Source organism: Geotrypetes seraphini, chromosome 1, assembly GCF_902459505.1.
Source record: "Geotrypetes seraphini chromosome 1, aGeoSer1.1, whole genome shotgun sequence".
Classification (NCBI taxonomy): domain Eukaryota; kingdom Metazoa; phylum Chordata; class Amphibia; order Gymnophiona; family Dermophiidae; genus Geotrypetes; species Geotrypetes seraphini.
The window spans coordinates 275,467,494-275,487,435 of record NC_047084.1 but is presented as its reverse complement, the minus strand read 5'-3'; the positions used below and the strand labels follow the sequence as shown (position 1 = coordinate 275,487,435).

The window sequence follows — 19,942 nt, the reverse complement described above, 5'->3', positions numbered from 1 at the left end:
GCCGCATTACTGTCATCAGTAATGCGGCACATAGAAGGCCCCCACAAGAGAAGGCCACGAAGCAGCCTGTTTAGAGTGCTGCCAGCTCTATGCTGCTCTGGAGGGAGGTTATGTAGGGCTCACGGTTGGCAGGGTTTGGAAGGTTGGATATAGCCCGCGGGCTGTAGTTTGCCCATGTCTGGCCTACTTCCTTTCCTCTTTGCCATGAAGCACAGAGCACAGATTTTTGCTACCTTCACCTCAAAACTGATACCTTGAACTGGGGTTTAGGATAGTCTTGCACTGGTTTCTTCCTTCAGAAGGAAGACTTAAAATGTTAGAGTGTGGCACACAACTTGAAATCTACACAGCTTAGCATTCTGGCTCTCTCAACTTTAGTCCTTATTGCATTCATTCATGGACTAGATATGTTGTTGTTGTTTTTTTTAATTACATGCACACTTTATAAGAAGCTGGAGGAAATGTGCAACTGGATATCCTCATCAACATTCTGCACTTTTGTATAATAAGCCAAGCAATTTGTCAAGACCAGCCTAGCCTGGAGACTGGAACCCTAGAAAGCCAGTATTGATCCCAGTGCCCTAGTTTAGTGATGTTGAAAGTGTGAGTGTAACAAACTAAGTGCCCAGGTAAGACTGGAAATACATAAGCAAAATGACACACGCTTTTGTAAACAGGGAAACATCCTAACAAACATAGTGAAGGGAAAAAAAAGCAGGATTGTGGCTGAAGTACCAGGAGAGACCAGGTCAGGTAAGTTTACATCTTTTCATAATCAGAAGGCACAAACTAGAGATCGACACCATATGTCACTTCCAGAAAGACCAGGAGAGGACCAGTATTTCCACATCCTAAAGCAGCTGGCATAGGTAAAACACTAACCTTCATTGGTTTGGTGTGGTGTGGTGGATTCTTCTTTCAGACGAGTATTAAACACATCCTATTTAATGTACAGTGGCTTAAGTCTCTTGCATTGCACAAGGCTTTATTAGGTTTACTGAGAAGGTATTTTACTGAGAAGGTATTTTACCCCTGAATTACTTACCTAATTACCCCTGAGTTACCTATTTACATAAGAACATAATGGCCTTACTGGATCAGACCAATGGTCCATCAAGTCCAGTAGAATGTTCTCACGGTGGCCAATCCAGGTCACTAGTACCTGGCCAAAACCTAAAGAGTAGCAACATTCCATTCTACTGATCCAGGGAAAGCAATGGCTTGCCCCATGTCTCTCACAATAACAGACTATGGACTTTTCCTCCAGGAAATTGTCCAAACCTTTCTTATAACCAGCTACGCTATCCGCTCTTACCGCAACACATTCTGCTTCCCCACCAAATACACCACCCTGAAAGTATCCCATGAGCAGTGGCCCAATTCAAAATCTCGATTGCTTCCACACAAAGAGATAAGGTCCCTTGCCTCCTCATTTGTTCAAATAAAACATGGCAGCCTGGTTGTCCATACAAACAAGTGCTACCTGTTGAAGGAGGCGGTACTGGAATGTTTTGACAGAATTCAAATTGCTCAAAGCTCTGGAAAACTGATATAGAGAGCATTTATGGAGAGACCACACTCCGTGAGTGTGGGTAATGACTACATGAGCTCCTCAGTCCAGCATCGAAGAATCTGTGGTTTTTGCCCCTCACTGGACAGGAAGTAGGGGGAACCAGTGGAGGAATCATGCCCTCCCTGATGGGCCCCACGAAAGGACTGCATGCGCTGAAAGAAAACGGCCCCAGGGTGACCCCGAAGCAGGAAGGAAGCAGCCCCTCGAGCAGGGCGATATCTGCAGAAATCACGCAAACACCCCCGAGCAACACCTTCCCGTGCAGGCACGGTCCTCAGGAAGACAGGGCACCGTAGAGTCTGTCAAGGTCTGGACCAACTTTGTTCAAATCCTCGCCAAACAAAAAAGACCCCCTGAAAGGGAAATTTTGTCAGCTTAGCCTTAGATGCCACATCTGCCAACCAAGCCCGAAGCCACAAGGTACGACGAGGGGCCACCCTGAGTGCTATAGACTTAGCCGACGCTCGCCACAGGTCATACAGAGCATCAGAGAGATAAGAGGCACCCATCTCAATTTTGGCTACTTACTGATCCACCAAGGACCAGTCATCAGACTCATGGTCAAAGACACGCTCGGCCCATCAAAACAGGCTCGAGCCACCAGACCGCCTCATATTGCCGCCTGAACTACTAAGGCAGAGACATCAAAATTCTGTTTAAGACGAGCCTCTAACTTACACTCCTCAGAGTCCCGTAAAGCTGAGCCGCCCTCAATGGGCACAGTATGCCGCTTCACGATTTCAGAGACCACAGCGTCCACCACGGGCAACTTCAAGGTATTCCTATCCCCCTCTGGGATGGGATAAAGGTGGGCCATAGAACGCGCAAAACTTTCCACTGTGCAAGAACAATATCCCGAATATCCTTAAGCATAGAAAAAGAGCAGGATGCAGAGGAAGTGACGTCATCTTGCCGAATGCAGGAGCTCCGTCAGGGCTTTTCAGTATTATAGTACTTTGAGCTTCCAGCACGTGTTTTCTGCCTGTATTTTGGGACAGTTGTGCTCCCCTTACTAGGCGACTCGCAAACGACTCAATAAATTTAAATATTTCAGTAAGGCTGTGGACAAATCGAGCTCCAAGGGGATTGAAGGCATGGTGGAGAAAAAAAAAGATGGCGGTGGGGGGCTCTTTCACGTCTTCCTCAAAACGCAACACCGAGGAGACCTGAAGAATAAGCTCCTGGAGCTCTTCCCGCTGAAAAATGTACACCACGGATGCATCCTCACCAGCTGATGGAACCACAAAGCCGCTGTTAATGGCATCTGTCCCCCCATGAGGATCCAGGTCCTCATCGAAAGAAAACTGCTCCACATATGCAAAATCGTCCCAAAAGACTCTCATCCGCTTGGACGAGAGAGGAGGAGATGGGGATGCAACCGGCACTGAGCAGGGCCATACTAGAGTGGCCTTCGAGGGAAAAATTCATCCTCCTCCCCTCCCAGAGCAGAAGCAAGACCCCCGGCCACCTGAAAATAAACCTTACACAAGGCAAAAACAAAATCAGAGGGAAAACCCCCTGGCAGCCCAATGGGACTTCCAGCCACAGTAGGGGACCCAGCAGAAACCTGCCCCTGTCTCTCCAATACAGGGGGAAGATCACCTGAGGCTACAGACAAGATGGAGGTGCTTCCCACCAAAATCGGAGCCGAGCCCGCCAAAAACAGAACCACCCCCACCCCCCCCAAGGCCTATAGCGGCTTAAAAGCCTGAATTGTCCCAGCTGCTAAAGCAGGCAAGCCAGCAGCAACGCTAAGGGAGTCCCTCTTTAAAAGTGCTCATTGAGCAATATGTGACCTAGCTGTAAGAAAAGTGCCAATTATCAAAGAAAAATCAATTACAAAGCACTGAAGGATCCCTTCAGACCAGCACTGCCTCAGGATTATTTTTTTTTTTTCTGTCAGAACAGACTCCACTGGCTCTCTAAGCCATATGCCTTGCCGGTATCAGTGGCAAGGCTTACAGCTGAGGCACCTCTACAAAATTATGGGGAGGGACTCAACTTGTGACCCTTCGAGTGTGACATCCCCGAGGTCAGGAAGACCCCCAAACAGGGCCCCCCCAAGCTCAATCCAGCACAAGAATGGGGACAAGGAGCACTATACAAATTCCAACAGCCCTAAATAAGGGGAGATTGGCACGGCTCACCTTCACCTGCTGAGACTGAGCAAAGACTGATTTCCTAGAGGGGATACAGCTATTTAGTACTACACTTCTCCCTCCATAGCCGCGGTTTCCGTATCTGCGGATTCGCTTATTCGTGATTTTTCAGCTGCTGACTCCGCCCCTTAATTTTCATCACTGAACCCAGCGTTTCACATTGGAAATCGCTGCTCCCGGTGGTTCCTGAAGAAAATCGCTGCTCCCAGCGTTGTTCGGAGCAAATCGCAGGTCAGAATATTCATGGTTTATTATCTTTTTCAGGTCTATTTTACTGAAAAACCGCAAATAACATCCAAAATTTATCCGCGGCTTTTTGGTATTCATAGCTATGTTCTGCCCGCATCCCCCGTGAATACGGAGGGAGAAGTGTACAACCAAAGTTTGGTCTCAGTCTCCACCTACTGGTCAAAGTGAGCTATTACCCATCAGTGAAGTCTATGCCAGTCTGGAGAGGTGATAAAGAAACTATGTTTAAGAGATCTTTTATCATAGCCACAAGTTAGCAACAGCAATTTGGATCTGATACAATGCATGTGATCCAGACTCACCTTTCTGATGATTTACAGCAAAAGGCTGAAAGTTTTTGGCATATTGTAATGCCTCCCTCTGGTTTGTTGTTCCTCCCATCAATAAGCTTATAAAATACAATCTGTGTAATTTAAACTCCAAAGAACTATTCTGAGCCATTAGCATCTCCCGATTTGAAACTGCCCATCTAAGGAGAGTGAAAAAAACGCATCATTCAACCACTACAAAGCAAAATTGATTCATATCACAAAATATCAACTCTATGAAAAGATGTGGTTAGCTTAGTAAGGCCCATGAACTTTTATCTACCAATTTCAGTAGTTAGCTTTTTCAACTAGAATGCTGTTATAAATTACATTCATTTTAAAACTTATATGGTTACAATAAAACATACATATTCATTTTCTTTACTCCTCATTTTCCCTATGGTATTATTGGGCTTGATGGACCATTGGTCTGACCCAGTAATGCTATTCTTATGGTCTTATACAAGTTCCTAGAGGAAAAGTCCATAGTCTTGTTATTGAGAAAGACATGTGAGAATATTGCTACTCCTATGTTTTGGCCAGGTACTAGTGACCTGGATTGGCCACCGTGAGAACTGGCTACTGGGCTTGATGGACCATTGGTCTGACCCAGTAAGGCTATTCTTATGTTCTTATTGCTCTTTATACAAGCTCCTGGTGAATGGAATGGCAGTAGGTATTTATATACTATGCAGAAACAAAATCCCACCAATCCAGACTTAAGCAAAAAGATTAGTATGAGAAATAGCAAGTATAAAAATGTGACAGCTTCCATATAGAGATACACAAATCTACTTATGGGAGTAAGTCATTTTACGAACATGACCCAATTCAGAATCTGCTATTTAATTTTATTACATAAATTCTCACTCAAACATAAGAATTCACATAGGTTTGTTTGTTTTTTTTAATCCCTGTATAAGCTAAACTGTATAAATTCTGGAACTCAATTTGAACATTAACTCATCTAAGGTACTACCAATATATACAATATAATCTCGTTGTAACGGACTCGCTTATAACAGAACCGCACCTATAGCGGATGAGGTCCATTGTCCCAGCCGAGTGCCTTTATAAACAAGCAGAAAATCATCGCATATAGCGGACTCGCATACAACAGACAACCAATTTGGTCCCCAGAGCCACTTTTAGCTGTAGTTTTATTTGGCTATAACAGACATGTAGGCTCCGCCTACAAGGCACATGGCATATCAGTGATATAGTATCAAAATGCAGCCCAGAAAAAAATGACAGAGTATTTTTCTTTCCAGTACAGCAGGGGTATCAAACTCAATCACAAAAGGGGCCAAAATCTACAACATAGGTTAAGTCGCGGGCCGAATTTTTTATTAAGATACTTTGGGATCCTTTTATTAAGGAACGCTAAGTGATTTAGCGCGTGCTAAATGTGCACCTTAATAAAAGGACCCCTTAATCTTAGTAGAAGTATAGTGTTACAACCTCTCTAACCCCACGCCGGCTCTGTAACGTAAACAAAATAAATAAAAAAGACTTTTCCTCTCTTTTTTAGGTCCTAGATCACACGTATTGAATTTGATTACCCTTACATTCTCCCATACCCAGGCACTCCTCTTCACCCGCAATCAGGAACTTCTCCTTTGTCCAGCATGTTTCTCCCTCTACTCCCTGTCCACAGTCCTGCGCTTATCCTCCAGGCAGCTGTCAAACAATCTTGACATGGAGACATCAACAAGGTCAAAACAGCCCCTAAGTCTCAAAGTGCAGCAAGAGGCAAAGCGGAAGACACACTCAAAAACATGTACGCAACCCCCTCCCCCATCTGGTAGTGGTACCCTTCTCAAGTCCAGCCCCTCCAGCTACGCTACGGGATCTCTCCCTCATGCTCAAACTCACCACCCCCGCATCCCACCTTCATAAGAACATAAGCAGTGCCTCCGCTGGGTCAGACCTGAGGTCCATCGTGCCCAGCAGTCCGCTCACACGGGACCTGTGCAGTAATCCTCTATCCCCTTTTCCAACAAAAAATTGTCCAATCCTTTCTTGAACCCCAATACCGTACTCTGTCCTATCACGCCCTCTGGAAGCGCATTCCAGGTGTCCACCACACATTGGTTGAAGAAAACTTCTTAACATTTGTTTTGAATCTGTCCTCTACTCCAGGGAAAAAAGCCCCAGTTTCTCCAATCTCTCAGCATATGAAAGGTTTTCCATATCTTTTATCAGATGTGTCGCTCTACTCTGAACCCTCTCGAGTATCGCCATATCCTTCTTAAGGTATGGCGACCAATATTGGACGCAGTACTCCAGATCGCCCGATACAACGGCAGGATAACTTCTTTTGTTCTGGTTGTAATACCCTTCTTGATTATACCTAGCATTCTATTCGCTCTCTTAGCGGCCGCTGTGCACTGTGCCGTCGGCTTCATTGTCATGTCCACCATTACCCCTAAGTCCCTTTCTTGGGTACTCTCATTCAATACCATCCCTCCCATCATATAGTTGTACCTCAGGTTTCTGCTTCCTACATGTAATATTTTACATTTCTCAACGTTGAATTTCATCTGCCATCTCGTCGCCCATTCCCCTAGTTTGTTCAAGTCCTTTTTTAATTCTTCGCAGTCCTCTTTAGTTCGAGCTCCACTAAATAGTTTGGTGTTGTCTGCAAACTTTATTATCTTGCACTTCATCCCTGTTTCTAGATCATTTATAAATATATTAAATAGCAGCAGTCCGAGCACCGACCCCTGCGGAACACCACTCATGACCCTCCTCCAGTCCAAGTAGTGGCCGTTCACTCCTACCCTCTGTTTCCTACCCGCCAACCAATTTCTGATCCATCTATGTACGTCTCCTTCCACCCCATGGTTCTTCAGTTTTTGAAGTAGGCGTTTGTGGGGTACCTTATCAAAGGCTTTTTGGAAATCTAGATATACGATGTCTATGGGGTCTCCTTTGTCCGTCCGTTTGTTAATTCTTTCGAAGAAGTGCAATAAGTTCGTTAGGCACGATCTCCCCTTGCAGAATCCATTTTGGCTGGTTATCAGAAGTTTATTCCTTTCAAAATGCTCACCGATGTTGTCTTATCAGTGCTTCCGCCATTTTCCCCGGAACTGTGGTCAGACTCACCGGTCTGTAGTTTCCCAGGTCACCTCTTGATCTCTTTTTAAAGATGGCTATCTTCCAATCCTCCGGGATCATGCCTGTTTTCAGGGATAGATTGCAAATTTGCTGCAGTAGTTCTGCTATTTCCTCCTTTAGTTCTTTCAGAACCCTTGGGTGAATTCCATCCAGACCTGGGGATATGTCAGTTTTTAATTTTTCTATCTGCCTGCGTACATCTTCAAGGCTGACCTCCATGGTTGTTAATTTTTCTGCTTGGTCTCCATTGAAGATTTGCTCATGATGGATGTGTCCTCTTCTGTAAATACAGACGAAAAGAACATGTTAAGTCTTTCTGCCACTTCTTTCTCCTCCATCACCACTCCCTTCCTGTCTCCGTCGTCCAGCGGTCCCACCTCCTCCCTAGCAGGCTGCTTCCCTTTAACATATCTGAAGAATGGTTTGAAATTTTGTGCTTCCCTAGCTAGCCTCTCTTCATACTCTTTTGGCTTTTCAAACCACTTGATACTTCCTGTTCTCTTCCCAGTTCTCCTCAGTTTTGTCCTTTTTCCATTTCCTGAAAGAATTCTTATCGCCTATCGCTTCCTTCACTACTTTAGTTATCCACTCCGGGTCTTTTGTTCGACTCTTTTTGCACCCCTTCCTGAATCTGGGGATATACAATTTTGCAGCTCGCTCACCGTGTCCTTGAAAAAAAGACCAGGCTTGCTATACCGTCTGCCATTTCTTGGAAGTGTTCCTAAGTTTCTTCCTTACCATTCCCCTCATCGCTTCGTAGTTTCCTTTCTTGAAGTTGAAAGTTGTCGCTATGGTTCTCTTTCCTTTCGGTATCTCTACTTCAATCTTGAACTTGATCATATTGTGATTGCTGTTTTCCAATGGTTCCACTACTTTCACTTCCTTTACAGGTCCTCTTAACCCATTTAGGATTAGATCTAGAGTGACGTTACCTCTCGTCGGTTCTCTGACAAACTGCTCCATGAAGCAATCCTGTGTAGCCTCCAGGAATCCTGTCTCCCTAGCGCATTTTGAGCTTCCAAGACTCCAGTCTATCCCGGGATAGTTGAAGTCTCCCATAATAACCGTGTTACCGTTTTTGCATTCTCGCTTCATCTCGGCTTCTATTTCTTCATCGATATCTTCAGTTTGCCTAATCTAATCTAATCTAAACCTTAAGTTTATATACCGCATCATCTCCATGAGAATGGAGCTCGACACGGTTTACAAGAACTTAAAATAGTGGGTAGAGAAGAAGAAAAAGGATTACATGAACTTATGTGTAGAAGGGGGGAGAGAAAGGGGGGGAAGGATAGAGCTACAATTTGCTGAAAAGCCAGGTTTTCAGTTGTTTGCGGAATAACTGAAGGGAGCTCAGGTTCCGCAGCAGGGTGGTGAGGTCGTTCCAAAGATCTGTGATTTTGAAGAGAAGGGATTTTCCCAGTTTGCTGAATAATGGATGCCGCGTGGAGAAGGGAAGGCTAGTTTAAGCCTTTGGGCAGTTCTGGAGGAGTCGGGAATGGAGGAGTTGAAAGACAGTGGGATAAGAGGAGGCAGGATTCCGTGAATGATCTTGAAAGCCAGGCAGGAACATTTGAAATGGATTCTGGAGATTATTGGGAGCCAATGAAGTTTGGCAAGGAGTGGGGAGGCATGGTCAGACTTGCGTTTTGAGAAGATCAGTTTGGCTGCAGTATTCTGGATTAGCTGGAGTCTTAGAATACTTTTTTTTGATAGATTTAAGTAGATGGTGTTGCAGTAATCTAGTTTGGACCTCTTTGAAAAACCCTGGAATAGGAATGATAATTAACATTTTCTATGTGTACAGTGTGCGTTGTGTTTTTTTAAAATTTTATTGTTGGTAGATCATTTTGACTTGGTCATTTTAAAAGTAGCTCGCAAGCCCAAAAAGTGTGGGCACCCCTGCACTAGTGGATGTACCTGGGACGAGCAAGATTCCAAGGAACAGTCCCTGAGCCCCAAACTGAAGTGCAGGCTCTCCAGAGGGTGTACTGACAGGCAGAGAACCCCCTAGAAGCAGACTTTTGCAAAGGTCTGCAATCTCCTACAGTCAGAGCTGTCCCCGCAGGGAAATGCAGTACGAGAGCAAAAACCGTGAACGAGAAGACTGAAATTACACGAAAAACATGAGCAGAAAAGAAAAGCTCCTACAACCTGGCTTATAGGAAGGAAAACTGTTTCCTGAGGGGCTAGCACTGAGGTTAAGAGAGATAGAGCTTAAGTCTCTGGAATTTGAGGCTTTCTACAAAGTCCTGGCGGGTATACGGAATTAACCCAATTGTCTCAGAATAAAGTGGGATTGTACAATAACTCATCACTAGATAAAATCTGTCTTCTGCTGTTGTAGTCAACCTCTTATCACTGAAATGTTTGAGAGAATTTACACAAACATGAAAACCACAGCTTTACTTCGTAAGAAAGTTAGGAATACTTCTAAGCTAGCAAATTACTCAGCACCAGGCAAAATACTAGCACCAACTTGAACAAGTTCATTCAAGACGCTTTAAAAATGACTGGTTTAGGCAGCCTTTGTGAAAAGACAAGCCTACAAAGTAATATGTCAAGGAAATGAATAAATATTAAAAATAGCTACTCAAAGAGCCTGGCCCCTCCAAAAGAAATCAACTATTACAAGAACAAAGACCAACAAACATGCCTGGCTGGAGCAGGTCTCAAATAAGGATAGAGAGCATCATAGAAGCTAAACCAGCATGCCCTAGGTCAGGGGTGTCAAAGTCCATCCTCGAGGGCAGCAATCCAATCGGGTTTTCAGGATTTCCCCAATGAATATGCATGAGATCTATTAGCATACAATGAAAGCAGTGCATCTCATAGATCTCATGCATATTCACTGGGGAAATCCTGAAAACCAGACTGAATTGCAGCCCTCGAGGAGATACTTTGATACCCCTGCCCTAGGCAGACAAAACCTGCAATTCTCATAAAGTGAGACCTTTTGACCCAAGACTTAAATAAAATTAGCATTTTCACCCTTACCAAGCATGAAAAGAAGAAGATGTAATGGTTTTCATTAGTATTGCACTTGTACTTTCTACATAAAAAATTCTGCTTTGGAGGAAATGGAACTACAGCGCTGCCAATCAGGGACTAGTCTGTCAAATCAAGTAGTGACCGGTGTAATGAAGGGCTGGACTACAACTTCAGCAAGCCACCTGGAGAACAACTTTAGTAAGATCATACTTAATTGGCTTCAATAACATAGCTTAGCTATGACAGCAAGCATGTTGCTATTCCTGCCAATCTTGGGACAACAATTTCTCATGGTGGAATTTGAAGGTCTTACTTTCTTCACAGTGCATATAAGTAAAACATGTAACATTTTAAAAGAAATTCCTGTAAAACCAGATGAAACTAACTCACTCTAGTGCAGGCCTCAGAACTCTGAATTTTAAAGCTTCTAATATTCGGTTTAACTCCACAAATGGTTCTTTCTGGCTTGGGTCTATTGAAAGACCAGCTTCCTGAAAAATAGAAAAAAACAAGTACTTCCATAAACTTTTAAGAGAAGACTGGATTTAGCACTCTTGATAGCAACTTTACATCAAGTATAAGGCTATAGACAACACTGAAAAAGTCACTTAAAACAGTATATGGCTTAGTTTCTTTGGTAATAAGTTCATAAGCTTTAATACATTCTAACTTCTATGCTAACCTTCCCCTGCAAAAAATGTATAATTTACTGCTAATGGGACACTGTTACACATTTATTCCCTATTCCTTCATAAGGGCCAAATGCTACACTGACCAATTTTGAAATATATTTACTTCAAGAGTTTCCAAGGTTGCTCCAAGTAGATACTAGGTGATGCCTTAAGGGTACTATTTTTTCTTAACACTCTCAATCCCAAATGGAATGCAAATGGCAATATCTATAAGTCTCCCAACAAAGCAGCAGCCAACAATCTAAAATTTGGAATTAATTTTAGAAGATTTTTTTGTCTTGTTTACACTACAAGTTTCAAGATTATTATAGCTTGATATACTGCTTTAAATCCCAAAGCGGGTTAAATAGTACAAAATTTTAACAAAATAGAAATACACTTCTCCCTCCGTATTTGCTGTGATAGGGGATTAACAGAACTGCAAATACAGAAAAACTGTGAATAACTTTCATATGTTATTCACTGTTTTCTATTAAAAACCATTGTGAATATGGTGAAACCGTGAATAACATGGTGGGAGACCTAGCCTGTTCCTGAAGGAGAAGCAAAACACAGTGAAGAAAGTGCTGGGAATCAGCGATTTTCTCTGTAAACGCTTAGAATCAGTGATTTCTCTATGGGAGAGGAGCCAACAAGCTAAAAACCGTGAATAATCGAAACTGCGATTGCTGAAACTGCAAATACGGAGGGAGAAGTGTAGTTAAAAACAGGGGAAAGGACATATAGATACAATAATTCAGTTGATGAGAAATGCACAAAAGGGAAATGGGAGGGGTTACAGTTTTTAAAATAACAACTATCTCTAACTCAACCCCTTCAGCTTCTGTAAATTAAAACCATACTACAAGCCCTTCACGGGCTAGATTGTGGTTAAAATTATGCATCACCATCATGTCTTATGGTGGCATCTATATCTATCAGGCTGTGCTCTACCCCACAAAATTATAATTCCAGTTACCTGACAAAGCTCCTCAGCCACATCTAGCATCCCTTGCCGAAAGAAATGTTCCACCATCACTTCGTTGAGAGTTTTCTGGCTGTCGGCTTGCCAGCACCCATCTATTCCCACACTACTAATGTCAGCATCAAAATTCTGTTATGGTACAAATCCACACCAAGTTAGAACAGCAAACTACAACATTTGTTTCACTGTTCAGACTGTTTTATTTTAAATTATATTCACTGTACTTAGATTTCCTGTCTCATAACTACTATTACTACTAATCATTGCTATAAGCTACTAGACATACAGAATGCTGTCCACATTATATGGGAAGTACTTGGTACAATTCTAAACTGGAAATGCCAAACCAATGCTTATTCGCTAGCAAAAATGACTGTCAAATTATTGAAACAAAATTTGCACGGACTGATTAAGGATTGGTTTTTCATTTTATTCACCAAATTCATTACTGAACATGCTTAACCCTATTTAGCCAATCAGAAGGAATAATTAATCCCTTATCCTCAAGTTCACTTATGAACAGCTTACCCCAAACTGCTTACTTGGGGGCCTAATATATTTAGCCACAGCTAAGGCCTGAACAAATTGGTCATTCTATTGTTTAGCCAGCAGGCCATAAGCAACACTACAGGCCTTTTAGTTACATAATAGGGTAATTCCATGTCAACTGCTCAAAGAGGGTCCTCAATTGACATCTACGGATACATAAAAGTGACTCAAATAAAGAGGCCCCTAATTCTGAACCTAGTTGAGATCATGTCTGAAAACTATGGTTATCTTTATTAGAGGTCCTGACATACTTCCTGAAAAATTTTCCTAAATTTCCGAGATGACTGAGTGGGAAGCTCTGAACCTCTTGACAAGGAATGACCCAATAGCATTTTCCTAGCTACCTACCCACTCAGTTGTACAGATTCACTGAAAACTCCATCTGATTTGTTCCCACACCTAAAATTAGGTCCAGATATTCTCTCCAGTTAGTTATAAGTACAGTAGTGGCTATGCAGCTATCTCAGTACTGCTCAACCAATGAAAACAGCTCCATTTGAGACTAAAAAATGTGCTGTTCATATGCCACTAGGAAAGCTCTATCATATACACATCCTTAAAACTCTAAAGAAGCTTGCCATATTAATACAAGAACATCTGGACCTTGATCTTTCTCTTAAGAGAGGAACAAAGGAATATCAAACAGAACAGCAATAGTCTTCAAGTTACAGAATCATACAAAAGAAGCATTACAGCCACACAAAACATTAATTACTGATTATGGTGTTTCTAAACTTATGTGTTATTTTCACCAGTTTTTAAAACAGCTAAAATGTTACATTTAGTTATGATACTGTCAGCCAAGCCTGATCATTATTACTAAACCTTTTTTCACTAATTTCAGCCCAGACTGAAAACTTGCATTAGGATTACAGCTACCATGTGGAAGATTTTTTTTTTTAACTGAATAAAAAGTTTGTCAAAGGAAGACAAAAAAACCCCAAAACACACCACAAACAGAAGGATTATACATATCTAAAATATTATCTGAAAAAACAGGTTTAAATCCAAGTTTTCAAAAGGCTTGATTCTAACATCTTGGTTAATCTACATACATATTAAGACAAAACGCATACTGGTAAAAAAACAAGCCTTAGAAAGATTTAGGGGGGAATTCAAAAAGCACTATCGCTATAGTGCACACTAAATGCTGAAGTTAGCAGCCGGTTCATTTTAAGCTAAAGGAGAAACTATTGACCCTATCATTACTCCTCCCCCTTCTTTAGCCACAATAGTTTCTAGTAATTGCTTCGGTTCAAAAAAATAAGTACCATAATTTTTACCAGCTACAGTCAAAACATTTTGCAGGAAATTTCAACATGAAGGATGCACCCAAAGCTAGGACTATAGATCTATATACCAAAAAGTCCTTCCTTCTTTTCTGTGTTACTTGAGATATATCAAGAAACAAAGTCTAAAGATTTGAAAGTGACAATATACTTTGTAGTGTCCATACTGGGTTCTGTGAATGATGCCACCCACACGTGAGAATATTATGCCTGTTTGTCCTCAGAGAATAAGTGGAGCTTCTGCTGGAACACTTGGAAAGTTTCACATCCGATATAATCCAAATTCTCAAATCTTCTAACATCCGATATTATCCAAATTCTGAAATCTTCTATGTAACAGAACATTATCTTTTACCAACAGACTGTTTCTCTTCCATTTTGGATTCCAGTTTATTCACATTTTGATCCAAAGTCATAATTTTTTGTTCCAAAGTATTAACCCAATTCAACTCTGTAAAATGCTGAGAAATTGACTAATTTTGAGGATCAAAATACTACCATCCCAACCATAGCATCCCCATAAAGAATGTAAAGTTCTTTATGCAGGCTTTGGTGGAAAAGCAGACTTTCTTAGGACTTTGTGCTGGGGTTGTTCACCTCCCAACACAACTGCTCCTATCTATTACTCTCCAGATTGGGCTCCTCTACCTTCAGTTGCTTGCCCCTGTGGTGTCTCCAATGCCAGCTCAGCCCTGAAGAACAACTCCCTACTCCAAGAAAGGGCCTGGGAGTGATTTCTGTTCTTGACTCACAGACACCAGCATTAGTCAGCCTCTAATATTTCAGGACTGAAAGCAATATCAGCCTCAAACGGGGGGGGGGGGGGGGGGGGAGACATTTATCCTCTCAATGCTCCCTCTGCAGGCAAGGCTGTCACTCTGGAAAATATTGAAACTGTGAAGCAATACATCGGCCCCAAAATCTGGGCTGCAGATAGGGAACACAAGCTGCCTTTCCTCTCCTTTTGGGCATAAAGAAATAAACTGACGAAATGGGTTTCAGGTAACACAGGAGCTGCAGAGTAGGGCTCATACCACATATTCCTTCATTGACATCATCTTGACTCCCTCAAACACTTGCATTAATTCTTTAAAGAGTTCAACACTAACAAATGCACTACGTGCTATTCAGAAAAAAATTGTTCCAAGTGTAAAAAACCTTACATACCTTATCAATTGCTTTCCCCACACGAGAAACACTGCTGTGAATGTCTTTATGGTCAGAAGCCAATTTCTGAACTGTGTCTTTTATTCTTTTACAGCATTGTGTCAAAACAATGGAAAGTGTGCCTGACAATTCACTCTCTTGGTCTAAAGAGAAAAAAGGACATAAATTTATTAGCATTTCAAGTGTATAAAACAAATGCCTCATCTTCTCTTCTGCTGAAGAAAAAAAAAAGCTAAATTTAATGACAGGAACAAGAAATCCAACATACATGTTTCTCTTTACAATTGCAAAAAAATAAAATCATTGGACAAAAAATGATTTCAAGATTAAGAAGATGGCTGAATCCAGTTATCAAAACCTATAAAGAACTTTTTAAAGACCTGATATATACCCAAGAAGAATACCTAGATTTGAGAATGACATGGGTCAAATTTTTCACCATCCCCATGAGTTCTTTTCTTGTCCCTTTCCTACAAGCTCTGTCCTCATCTGCACAAGCCTCAAACACTTTAAAATCTTAAGAGACTTGGGCGGTTAAGGCAGAGCTTACAGGAATGGGGCAGGGACAGTGGCAAAACTCGCAGGGATGGGGCAGGGAAATTGAGTTCCAAAGGGGAAAAATTTGTTCCTGTGTCATTCTCTAACCTAGATATAAAAATGACCATCAAGTACACCCTTTTTGAGTAGAATTTTACATTATGTGTTTTTTCCAAATACAAGTTCAAAGAAGCGCTTGAGTTATTTCCTGCCCAAACATACTCACAAGCCAAACTGTTCCTCAGGTAGTCGAGTGAGGGCCGCAATCCAGTCAGGTTTTCAGGATTTCCTCCATGAATATCCATGATCTATTTGCATACAACAGAGGCAGTGCATGCAAATAGATCACATGCATATTCATTGGGGTAAGCCTGGAAACCAGACTGGATTGTGGCCTTCGTTCCCCACCCTTAAGCTACACTATTCCTGCACTTAACAGCTCTTGTACCTGATCACACAGGGCAAGTTTAAACATTCTGCTTCTATAGTACTTTATTTTAATTGTTGAGATTCCCACCTAATCTCGAAAAATGCCAATCTGCTTCAAACATTTCTCTAGATTGTAGTTTCTAAGCCCACCAGTATTTCTCTTTTTAAAGCTCAGCTAAGCTTCAGTCTGTTTACTATTTCAAGCATGAATGAGTGAGATGACTAAAGTCCTCATATAAGGTCAGGAGATACTTCAGTCTGTCTGTATTGAGGAATCTCTTATTTCTGTCTCTCTTTTGACATTCACATTTTCTTCCTTGCATTATTTAATATAACCCATTACAATTTCAGCATTTGCTGTACAATGTGAAACTGGTACAGTTCACTTGCACCACATGCCCATGTGGTTTGTTTCCATCTAATGAATCTGATTCTTACACATAAACATGTATCTAGCACTGAAGTTCTTTATTGCAATATCTGTTGCAAAACTTAAAATACAGGCTATAAAATCATTAAATGAATACCACTCTGCAAGACTGCACATTAAAACAAGTCCCCAAAACCTCTATTAAAAAAATTCTGATGCATGGGACATTTTCCTACATCAACATTCTTCACTGTCCCTTTAAGCAAAGTATAAAGGCTGAAAGAAAAGTAATGTCTCCACCTGCATAATTCATCAACAGATGGCAGCACTGATGTGCTACATGTGTTCATTTGTTCCTTTAAATCTCTTCCTTCACCTTAGTTGGTAAGAAATGTCTGTGAAGAGGCTGTTTTGCTGTTATTCTTGAAACACAATCATGTGAATACTCAGTGGTACAATTTAAGCAACATGCCATGATAGAATTTGACTGTTGGAATACCTCCCAATTGAAATTCTCCACCACAAGCAGGTTATTCATGGTGATGACTGTGCTAATGTGAGTACTGTACATCACCAAGCCATAAAATGTAAACACTGAAAGCCAGGAAGGGCTGATTTGCGGGGTCAAAAAACAAAGTGGATGACCAGGGGCAGCAACGGACAAGTTTCCTTAAACCTGGTACAAACATCAACTGAGAGCACTGCAACCTTGAAAATTTTGAGAGGAAAATTGAGAAAAGTTTGAAAGCACAAGGAAATTGTTGCCAACATAAAAAATGCTAGGCCTCACACAGCACAAAAACACTAGAGACAACTGTGAAGAACAGTCTCAAACTTAGTGCCATGAGATTTACATCTTGAATAAAGATATGGAGGACTGAACCAATTGAAGAGACAAAGCCTGCAGTTCTTTCATGACAACTTTCAAAACCATGTCCATCACTGGCAAAAATGTGTGGTAAATAGTTGCAACTATGCAGAAAAGTAAACACATGAAACTTCCTCTTATTTTTTATTCATTATATTATCTTCTTTTAAACTAAAGTTATGGAAATGAAGGCATTACATTTCATTCAACTCTCATATTTAGTGGCAGAAATTTGTAGAAGTTGATAAGGAAAAAAAAAGTCTAGACAACAGTCACGAGTCAGTAATAAATGTAAAGGCAAATAAAAAGAAGTTGGGGCGACCCCAAGTTTAAACCATAGGTCAAGCTTTAAGTTACATTGCCCTTTCCACATCTTCTCCAAATGATTTATTTAATTTCATTTCTATCCTGTTCTCCCCAACCAGCTCAGAACAGGTTACAGGTTGAACATATATAATAGTCAAGACTGTTTACAGGTTAAGCATACATAATACACAGTCCAACTACGCATATATTTGGCATTTAAAGCACATAATCCATACTACAGCCACCTACAGGGCAGCAGCAGATCAGTAAATATTACCAGTTAACACTAGCATGGATCTTACATTAGCTACACTAATGCTAAACAGCACATTAAAATGAGACAAATACTTCAAAGGACAAATGACCCTTCAATATAGCTATCACTGGATACAAAACCAAGTTAAATGGTTTCAATCTGCTTGCAAAAAAGGGTCTGGCCCATGCCATAAAGCAATTTTAATTATCTTCACCCCAGATCTATATAAGAAAGAAAGATTCTCACTGCTTCACTAAAGAAATAGTTTCTCTATGCGAGTTAAGACAATTTCTATCCCAACAGGTATAAATGTTAAAAGGATCTTAGAATAATAACCGACGACCCACACAACCCATCCTGGACAAGGACATTGTCCAGACCTCAGAAGACAGCCCCTCCCCCCTACTCAGCGCTCATTACCCCGCCCTCAATACATATACAGGCCCAGAGTTAACAGGAGAAAGTCAGCCTGTTAGCAGTAAATGTAATGGGATAAGAGTACCAAAAAAAAAAGTTACAAACAAGCCTTATAATAGTTGAAAACAGGTTAAAGAGAAAGAAACGGGCTGAGAGATTAAAGCATAAGTGGAGACTAAGAAAGACGTGAGCTATAGGAGAAGGAAAGGCAGAGCCGGGGGGAGACGGATGGCACACCACTTGTTTGCAGGATCTCGCTGCGCAGGCCGCCCGTGTACTCGATCAGCTCCTGCAGGCCGCGTTCGCACTGCTGCCCGTAGCCGCCGAATTTCTGCAACACTTTCTCCAGCTCCCGCTCCACCGTCACGCACTGATCCATGGCCGCCGCCGCCGCCGCCGCGGCCTCCTCTTCCTCGGCCTCCTCACAGCCGCTGAGCACTGGGCCCTTCACCGCGGCACAGGGATCCCCAGTCCCGCCGCCGCCGCCGCCCAAATCTGCCGCCGCCACAACTGTTTTTGTTTTTAACGGAGCTAAAAGATTGACCTGTTGTTTTTTTTCACCAGGCGAAACCACTCAGAATTGAGTGGGAGAGGGTGTTATGTTCTCTTTGTACATAAAATTTTTTCACGATTTTATTAAACGCCCGCTCCTGTGACTCAGGATAATACTTTGATTTGCTCCACGGGCCATGATTAGAAGACAACGCGTATGTTACACCCAAGCTCACAGTCCAACCACACAAGAGCCATACTCCCCTCCACCCAGACACATCATCTCAACCACCACTCGCGCGCACCACTCGTCTACTCCGGACCAGGTTTACATCCGGGTTATTTATGGCATATTTAGGTGACGTCACGGCAGTGGCCTTACTCGGGAAGCCACACCCCCTTGAAGGAGTGGCTCTAAAACACTATTCTCCCTGTACTGGAGCGTGAGATCGCACAATCGTGAGAAGCGTGTTGGTTGTGTAAGTTACTGCCAAGCTCTGCTGTGTTTGTGTTGATCGACGGGCCAGAGGTGAAAGCTTATGGTACAGAAAAGAGTTAGCGAATGGAAATCCTGGTTAACCTGAAAGTATCGCCGCATATAGTATTTGGTGTTGGGTAGGGGTTTTTTTTGCAAATTTTTATTAAATGAAATACTAACGATATCAACATGTAAACCAACTGCTGAGTGAGTGTTCATCAAGAAATGCCGTCCTACAATCTTTGAAAGTTTTAATAAATATATCATCATATTCAAGCCAAGCAATAATGCACCTGAAATGGAACGCCCAAACTTGGGCAGTAGTGTACTAATAAACTAATCACATCCAGACGTCTTCCAGTGCACTACTGTATTTATTTTTTAAAAACTAGTTTTTTAGCCTGTTACATTAACGGGTGCTAGAACAGATGTATAAACTTAGACATTTCTTTCTTTCTGTATCTGTCTTTCTTTCTCTCTCCGTGCCTGCTTTCTTTCTGTCTCTCTCCCTGCCCCCTGCCTATCTGTCTTTTTTTCTTGTGTGCTGAGCTCCAGCCCCCTTCTCCTACCTACCCTTAAATCACTCCTTTTGCCTCCTGCTAGTTGTTTCCACCCTCCCCAGCCTGAACAACCACCAACCACAGTCTGGATGCTGAGCGTCAGTATGCCTGCTTCCGTTATTATTTTTGTGCTCTCCTTGGTCCTTTGAGTCACACACACATACCTTT

The 19,942-nt window shown here is 41.9% G+C and overlaps 1 protein-coding gene across 3 annotated transcripts in view; it reads right to left on the bottom strand.

Moving 5' to 3' along the window:
- Window positions 1-19,056, bottom strand: part of RMND5A (required for meiotic nuclear division 5 homolog A) — a 36,745-nt gene extending 17,689 nt beyond the window's left edge. Inside the window, exons 1-5 of one of the 3 annotated variants that reach the window (XM_033952166.1) lie at window positions 18,482-19,056; window positions 15,062-15,204; window positions 12,051-12,185; window positions 10,791-10,891; window positions 4,284-4,450 (exon numbers count right to left, since the gene is read on the bottom strand). In XM_033952166.1, coding sequence (XP_033808057.1) covers window positions 4,284-4,450; window positions 10,791-10,891; window positions 12,051-12,185; window positions 15,062-15,204; window positions 18,482-18,623 — 688 coding nt within the window. In that variant the 5' untranslated portion in view covers window positions 18,624-19,056. Of the gene's footprint in view, window positions 1-4,283; window positions 4,451-10,790; window positions 10,892-12,050; window positions 12,186-15,061; window positions 15,205-16,697; window positions 18,186-18,481 lie in introns of those variants that run through there. The other 2 variants (XM_033952175.1, XM_033952185.1) reach the window with 2 other exon arrangements.
- Between the last annotated feature and the right edge of the window lie 886 nt (window positions 19,057-19,942).